This window comes from Octopus sinensis, linkage group LG21 (genome assembly GCF_006345805.1).
Source record: "Octopus sinensis linkage group LG21, ASM634580v1, whole genome shotgun sequence".
Lineage (NCBI taxonomy): Eukaryota > Metazoa > Mollusca > Cephalopoda > Octopoda > Octopodidae > Octopus > Octopus sinensis.
Genome location: NC_043017.1, coordinates 3,788,627 through 3,797,919, shown reverse-complemented (window position 1 = coordinate 3,797,919; position 9,293 = coordinate 3,788,627). Strand labels below are relative to the sequence as shown.

General features: G+C 36.3%; 1 protein-coding gene across 1 annotated transcript in view; it reads left to right on the top strand.

Annotated features, from left to right (window-relative positions):
• LOC115222955 (70 kDa neurofilament protein) overlaps positions 1–5,347 on the top strand; it is a 14,559-nt gene extending 9,212 nt beyond the window's left edge. Inside the window, exons 7-11 of the mRNA XM_029793365.2 lie at positions 605–684; positions 2,493–2,596; positions 2,990–3,100; positions 3,935–4,048; positions 4,852–5,347. Coding sequence (XP_029649225.1) covers positions 605–684; positions 2,493–2,596; positions 2,990–3,100; positions 3,935–4,048; positions 4,852–4,887 — 445 coding nt within the window. The 3' untranslated portion in view covers positions 4,888–5,347. The remainder of the gene's footprint in view (positions 1–604; positions 685–2,492; positions 2,597–2,989; positions 3,101–3,934; positions 4,049–4,851) is intronic.
• Positions 5,348–9,293: the final 3,946 nt, after the last annotated feature.

Here is a 9,293-nt window from a genome sequence, read left to right as displayed (position 1 = left end):
TGCAGCATATTATTCTACAACACTACAAATCACACCACAATATCACTAATAACCAATATGAACATGGGAAACATGTCCATTAACACGTACGCACACACACACATACACACACGCTCTCACACACACACTCACACGCACAACAATACTCACACCAAACACACAAAATAGCGACTGAATTTTTTTACCGTTCTGAGTCTCTGACATCTTTAATTTCGCATATCACAATTACCCGGTTTGTAAAATCATGGTTTGCTAGATCTGATAGAAAAGGCAGCCAGATTTCAATATGTTCCCGCGCTACACTTTTGTGCAAGAAACGCAAATTGAACGATATATACCTATTTCTTTATTACCCACAAGGGGCTAAACACAGAGGGGACAAACAAGGACAGACATGGGTATTAAATACCGACAAAGAATACGACGAGATTACCTTTTCCCAACACGAGCCTTTTCTGTCTCGGCTAAACTAAAGTTGAAACTCAACAAACCACGACAGCAAATACGAAACAAACTTCATCTTGTTGGAGACGATGATTCGTTATATGTACATAGCCATTCATATCATTTGTGCCATTACATGAAATGTATTTTTCTTTTGCAGGGTGTCTTCAATGATGACCAGTTTTAGTGGACGTCAAACAGAGGCTGAGTCTGCACTAGCAGCTGCACTCCAATCAGCAAGTGAGTTGCATTTCTCTTCTGTATATTATATAGATATATATATATTTTAATTTCTCATTCTGTTTATTTCTGTGTTCCTTTCTGCTGAAGAGCGTAGGCTCGAAACGTAAAAGTCTTTCTCACTTTCCGAGCGTTAAACTAATACACACACTTTACATAGTTTTTATATAATTTTTCATATGTCGACCGGTTTCGCTTTCGCTGTTCATGATATAATGGTTTATTTATTTGAATATGTATTTTCTTAAGAAGAAATTTTGTCCATGTTGTGTTTGTGATGATATTTACGAGTGAATGACTACATAAGTAGAAAAATAAGGGGAGGTAATTTGTTATCGTTATTATTGTTATTGTTGTGGGCAAGGAAGTTAACTGTTCAGCTTTCTGTAAGGGGAGGGGAATATATATGTACATGCAAAGAAGAAGTTTCGAAAAACTTGTTTAGTGAGGGGATTTATGTACAGAGATGTAATCGGGAATTAAAATATGTAAAAAGATAACAGTTGGTTATGCATGCATATTAAGACGTGTTCTGTATTTTTCAATGAAAAAAAGTTTCTTTATTTAAACGTTCTTGTGGAGAGATTGTGTTTTTGCACTAGTAGAAAGGGAAGACTGTGAAATTTGGTGTTTGATGTTATCTGCACATTTTTCTATATGTTCAGTGAAAGGAATTTGCCTGTATTGCGGGAAACAGATTTGCTCTTTACGTAGAGTGGTTCTCTTTCTCAAGGTCATACCTTTCTGGCCAATGTAGCTGTGCCCGCAACCCGAGCAGGTTATTACATAAATTAGGTTCTCAGAGACACAAGGGAAGCTAGCTTTAATTGTGAACATATGTCCTTGTTTGAATATATGTATATATATATATCCTGTACCTCTTCATATACACATACATATGCATAGTTTGTATACAAACGTATATGTAAAGTATGTGTATAAATGTCTATGTATATATGTATATATCTATATTTTTCAAATAAAATATGAGAAATCAGACATGTTCATCAATTCTAAACCCTACAATATAAACGAAGCAAAAGCAGTAATTGTGATATATTTAATGCATCTCTCATCAAAACGTTCAAAACCGAAGCAATACTAAAAATATTCACTATCGAAACAATATATATGTACACGTAAGCGTAGGAGTGGCTGTGTGGTAAGTAGCTTGCTTACCAACCACATGGTTCCAGGTTCAGTCCCACTGCGTGGAACCTTGGACAAGTGTCTTCTACTATAGCCTCGGGCCGACCAAAGCCTTGTGAGTGGATTTGGTAGACGGAAACTGAAAGAAACCCGTCGTATATATGTATATATATATGTATATATATGTATATATATATATATATATATATATGTATGTATGTGTGTATATATATATATATATGTATATATATGTATAATATATATGTATATATATATATATATTATGTATATATATATTATATATATATATATATATATATATATATATGTGTGTATATGTTTGTGTATCTGTGTTTGTCCCCCCAACATTGCTTGACAACCAATGCTGGTGTGTTTACGTCCTCGTAACCTAGCGGTTCGGCAAAAGAAACCGATAGAATAAGTACTAAGCTTACAAAGAATAAGTCAAGGGGTTGATTTGATCGATTTAAAGGCGGTGCTCCAGCATGGCCACAGTCACATGACTGAAACAAGTAAAAGAATAAAGAATAAAAGAGAGTATGTATCTATATATATATGTATGTATGTGTGTATATATATATATATATTTGTATGTGTAAATATTTATATATGGTATACCTCGACATTTTCTTTACCAGGCAGAATGACTATCAGCCGCTCTAAAAGTGGCTCCGTATCTATCCTTGAATTGGAATCCGAAGGTAGATATATTGAACTTGAAGACAATCCTAAGTTTCCAAAGGTGAGCGAACTGGCATCCTATATCATCCAATTGTCTCTTTTGATTTGCTGACATACATCATTTGAAAGCGGGTCCAATTCCGTATTAACAACGTTTCCACATGGATACATTAAGTCGACCAAACGTTTACATCCACTAGTATTTTTCTTTGCTTGATTACTATGCACATTTGTAGTAATTTGTGCTTCTGTAACTCTTCGGTAACGCTGCCTTATATAAACGGCAGGAAATCTTCATCCACACACCCTTCCAAACATACACATGAAAACGTGGACATCTATTTTGCCTCTGTTAAATCCAGTGATATATTCAGTATTCATATAATTCGTTATGATTATAAAATCTTATTTTACCTATCGAATATTGCATATTCTATTCTCTTTTTAATCGTAGGGATCAACAAACCTGAAAAACTGGACATTGATCCAATCTCAAGACAATGGCAAGACCTTCACCCATAAATTTACGGATGGTAACCTGTTTAGTTCTGGTAAAATGATCAAGGTAAGTTTGTATTTGTTCTAAAAGTCATTATTATTTTTATAATGTTTATTAACTAAATATTAGATATTAAAAGCACCAGTTTAAATCGAGAAAGGAGAACGCGACCGAGAAACGAGAATAGTCTCGTATCTATCGATTGCCGGGACTCGACATTCCCCATGACAATGTAAAGCAATATTAGTTATATTGTTCCTGTTATGTTAACTGTTATAATTTACTTCGATTGCATCTGACCAGGTAAGCATGGGAAAGTTGATGTTAACATATTCCAAATGACGATGATTACGACGAAGATGATGATGAAGACGAGGAGGAGCGTGTCTTCAAATTATGCTTATATTAATTAAATAAAAAACTATTAGGAGTTAATTCATAATGGATACCACACGGTAACTATGGTCAAAGAGCCTGTTGCTAATCATTCCGTGTATTGGCAAAATTGTTAGAGCAGCGGAAAAAAACACGTAGTGTTATTTATTCCATCCTTGTACTTACTTAGATCAAATCCCGCCGATAAATGAAATGAAGTTCTAATCAAGTAGTTAGATCGATAACATCGATAGACAACCTACCTACTACTGCTTCAAATGTTTTGCCCAGGCAGAATCATTTGGGTATAAGAAAAATACCATTTGGTACTTGCTTTCCAGCTCTTTATTTTGTATCTTCAAATCCGGCTGCAATCAACTTTCCCGTCAACGACTTTGAGTTTATAAAATAAAGTACAAATGATGAACTCTTGTTCAAAGTTCTGACATTGTGTCTAAGTTACAAACAAATATTAGGTTTGTTGATGATGTTGCTACTGTCCTTAATTCTTTTATCCGTATCTAGGTTTGGGGATCAAGACACGGTGCTGGTCAAGGTGGCGTCACATCTTCCGATGTCACTGAATGGGGAACAATGGCCGTGCCATGCACAGTTACTTTGATAGACGACAAAGGCAAGGTAAGGTGTCCTAATTCGTTGCTATATTACTCATTTTCTCTCCCATATTTCTCCCTATAGCTCTTGAGTACGTTTCCCTTTCTAATTCCATGCACTTCGAGAGTTAATATGAGAACATCTATCTAGCCATTTGACCCGGGCTGCTTTCAGTAATATCCATATCTCCCTGGCACGACCGAATCTGTAACGGAAATATGCTAGTACCATTTCGATATTCCTTCTCCAACAAGCTTAATATCCAAAAGCTTACGGGTATCAAGAGTAAGTAATAAAACTGATACAGTTCACTGATTTAAGTCACAGGAGGAATGTGACCTTAGAACTTGCAAATGTTTCATGACCTCGCTGTGTGGCGTTTAATAAATGCTTTCTGTCGACATGACTTGGAGTGAGACGTTATATCTTCCAGTATCAATATATTTGATACTTTTAAAAATTGTGATATGTTTTTGTTTCAGTACACAATCAAATTACTAGTCTATATGGAACATCGAATACCGATAAATAGAACGCATTTTGATTCACATGTGAAAGAAATCAAGTAGAGTTAAAATAGCTTATAAAATGTTTCATTTTAACTTGCTAGCTTAAAGAGCAGAGACAGAATATTTTTTGACTTCCGGTCAATACTGAAACGCGTATGTATAGTTTCATAATAAACACGCCAGATTGTACTATCCGAACAAAACTACAGGGTTAGTTGGAGGTGGGGCGGGGGGAACTAAACTCCTTAATAATTTATAAATCTTCTTCATTATTCATTGGTTTCTCAATATTCTTCTTTTTTTTTTGTTACTTTGCAGGAAAGCGCTAAACTAGTTATCAAAACAAATATGTGAAGAACGTAATTTGTCCTGCCGAACTTGTGTGCATGTTGTCTTCGCTGAAAAGTCACCGTTTTTTTTGTTGCAGTTAGCACCAAGTTTCAGAAAGTCCCTTATTAATAATAATAGCTTCAGTTATTAAAAAAAAAACTAATTCTAATATAAACTTCTAAACACTTCAAATTTACTGTTTAATTTTTTTTTACATGATTCTCAAAAATTTAAGCTAATTATAAAGATGATGAGTAAATTCAGTTGTCAATATAAAAATGTGTTGTAACATTGATACACAATTATCAAATATCAACAAACACTTCAGCTTGATACCTCTATAATCATGGTTTCAATAAAGGCTGTTAGTGAAGTTACCTAGATACTATGACAAGCAATGTACCGTTTGTTTTGCTATCAGATGTTTTAATGGTATTTCACTCAATAAAAACTAAAAATGTATGCAATACAAAAAAAAAAAAAATGCAACTGTATTTTGGGAAAATATAATTAAAATTCTTAGCATTATTTTTTGTTTTATTAAGGCGGCGAGCTGGCAGAATCGTTAGCGCATTGTGAGTTCAGATTCCGCCGAGGTCGACTTTACCTCTCATGCTTTCGGGTTCGATAAAATAAGTACCAGTCTAACACCGGTGTCGATATAATTGACTCATCCCCTCCCGCAAAATTACACCCCTTGTGGCAAAATTTGCAACCGTTATTCTTTATTCAATTAACAACCTTGTACTTTGTAATTCGATTTTGAGGTTCTTTTCGCTATATTGTATGAAAAGAAGGCAATAAAATCTTATTAAATAAATTATTTTCTTATATTGTTTTTATTCATCGTTAAATCGTCTCATTCTTATAGAATGGATTAGAGCTTCAGTGTCGTTATTTTATGTCATTTTATGTTCAAATTAAAATCTCATGGATGTCAACCTTGCCCTTCGTCCCGCATGTGCCGATACAACAAGACACCAATCAAGGGGCTTGATCTCATTTCACAAAAACTTCAACAAATATTTTCTAAATTATTTTCAGGTTGACTTCATAGTTTACTCTTTTACTCTTTTACTTCTTTCAGTCATTTGACTGTGGCCATGCTGGAGCACCATCTTTTAGTCGAGCAAATCGACCCCAGGACTTATTCTTTGTAAGCCTAGTACTTATTCTATCGGTCACTTTTGACGAACCGCTAAGTTACGGGGACGTAAACACACCAGCATCGGTTGTCAAGCGATGTTGGGGGGACAAACACAGACACACAAACACGCACACACATATATATACACATATACATATATACGACGGGCTTCTTTCAGTTTCCGTCTACCAAATCCACTCACAAGGCTTTGGTCGGCCCGAGGTTATAGTAGAAGACACTTACCCAAGGTGCCACGCAGTGGGAATGAACCCGGAACCATGTGGTTGATAAGCAAGCTACTTACCACACAGCCACTCCTACGCGTTTATGGACGGAATTTAGCCAACAGATATGTAGAAGGAGTTCTCTTACGTGTGCGTTTGTAATCAAGGAACAGGAGATTGCCACAAAGTATATGGTTAACAAAAGAGACAGTGACGCTCTTGTAATCCCAAGGTGCAACCGCATGTGAAGGCTATGTCATGTTTCTGTGGAAGACATCATGCATGTGATTAGCAGCTGTCCTAAAATGTCATCACGGTACTATCACCCAATGCGACACGATGTTGTTGCTAAAACAATGTACAATGCCATCCGCAAAAAAAACCCCTGTCCTGAAATAAACTTAGAAAATCCCTCTGTTATGGAATACATTCATAAGCACCAACTCAAAGAATACTGGTTGAATATTCCCGTCAAAACTTCTGCCACTTGTAAGCATAACAGGCCAGGTATTGTTGTTTGGGACAGAGGGCCAAAGGTATGTACCATCAAAGAGGTTAGCTGCCCTGCAGATATAAATATCTCTTTGAAAATCAAAGAAAAAAGGAAAGCTATGGACAACTGCTTTGGAACCACCAGCTTCTATATCTAAACAATGAATTCATATTCATACCTGTAATAATTGGAGCGTTAAGTTTTGTTAGTAAATGCTTAAAGGAGAATCTGGATAAACTGGAATTTTCAGAAAGAGGAATTGACCGGCTGATTCGTACATTACAAGTCAAATCTGTGAGTGGAACAGTGAAAATATGCAAGACTTTTCACAAGTTCCAAATGTGAATTTCTCTGTGTTAACTACATCCCAAAGATGGAGCCTTGTATCTTAGTTGGAAACTGGCTTCCTCCACAGTGGAAGGTTTATAGTAATTAAAAAATAGAAGAGACACACATATACACACATATACATACATACATACATACATACATACATACATACATACATACATACATACATACATACATACATACATACATACATACATACATACATACATACATACATACATACATACATACATACATATGCATATATATTAATGTTCTGTTATGTTGTGGGATCACTAGAAATACACTCCGTCCAGTGAGAGATAAATACCATCGTATATACTCAGTATTTGAATTCCTGCTATTATTCGTTTCATACTGTGCAAACACTATAAACTGGCAAGATTACATAATATGCCCTTGTGTTTCCAAGAAATTTGTCACACTGAAGTATACAAGATAACAGGTCTTTATTTAAAAAAAAAACGAGAAACGACGCCGGTGTTCGAGAAAGCACAAGAAACAAGGGAAAGTCGAAAGCAAAAAGTGGAATGAGAAAACAATGCAAAATGTGGAATGAAAAACGAAAACGAAACGAAGATTATGAGTTGCGTCTTAACGCCTGTTCGAATCAGAATTGATATGGTTGGTGTAAATTACTTCAACGGAAACGTTTCTATAACTGTATGCCTGATCCGGTGTGAGTGTTGTCCTGTAGTTTCACAAAAGAATATGCATTCATTTATGTAAACACCTAATCTGGAATTTAGTATGTCCGTGGGGTTTTTAAATCTAAAAAGAATATGAGTTCTTTCGGCTGCACAAGGCCTGCATTTCCTTGATCCAGTAACGTATGGCGTGGATCGTTGCATGATGCTCCATTTGAAGCTGTGTGCTACGCAGTTGGTCTACTGATCCCAGGTATGTCGTGCGAACATTGTGGTTTTCTTCTTATCTACGTGTCGGAAAGAAGATTGGTGGTAAGTTATCCTTAATTTCAAACTACCTTTTTCTTATGAACTAGAGGACACCACCCTCTCCGGATTAGCCATGCAGTCTCACTGACTTTGATCTTCTCCTCGTGGAATTAATTTAAACCAAATTTAATGCAAAGGGACGCAACTCTACGTTTTCTTTTTCCTTCCTTTTTCCTCATTCCTCTTTTTACATTTCTTCTTATTCCACTTATGATTTTGACACACTCTCGGGTTTTCTCGTGTTTTCTCAATGACCAACAGAAATAGGTATTTCGTCTGCCGCTACGTTCTGAGTTCGAATTCCGCCGAGGTCTACTTTGCCTTTCATCCTTTCGGAGGTCAATAAATTAAGTAGCAGTTATGCACTGGGGTAGAGCTAATCGACTGCCACCCCGCTGCTCCAAAATTTCGGACCTTGTAGCTAGAGTAGAAAGGAATATAAGAAATAAGCAATTTGTAAGTCGGTAAGCTGGTAGAATTGTGAAGCACGCCGGGCATAATACATTAAGAGCATATCACCTGTCTTTAAGTTCTGAGTTCAAATTATGCCGAGGTCAACTTTTCCTTTCATCCTTTCGGGGTCAAAAAAATAAGTACTACTGTGTTGACGTAATCTACTTAACACTCTCCCCAAAATTGCTGGCCTTGTACCAAAATTTGAAACCAATATAAGCAATTTGCTACATTGTTCTTTCATCGTCTTCAGAGAAATAGAAGGAAAAACAAACAAACAACGGCAAAATAAACGCATAAAAGCGCAATAAACATGTATTGTTTGAAAATACATTTGAAAAAAATAATCTAACCACTAATTATGGTGCTGGGGTCATTTACACTCAGCTTTTGGCCGCATTATTTAATGTGTTGTTTAACTTGACGTATGTGAGGGTGCATGGCTCAGTGGTTAAAGCATTGGGCTTACAATCGTGAGTTTGTGAGTTCGATTCCGGACCGGGCTGTGTTCAATTCTTGAAAAAGACAGGAGTGGCTGTGAGGCGCAGGAGTGGCTGTGAGGCGCAGGAGTGGCTATGTTGTAGGTAGCTTGCTAACCAACCACATGGTTCCGAGTTCAGTCCCACTGCGTGGCATCTTGGGCAAGTGTCTTCTGCTATAGCCCCGGGCCGACCAATGCCTTCTGAGTGGATTTAGTAGACGGAAACTGAAAGAAGCCTGTCGTATATATGTATATATATATATATATATATATATATATGTGTGTGTGTGTGTGTGTGTGTTGTGTGTGTGTGTGTGTGTGTGTA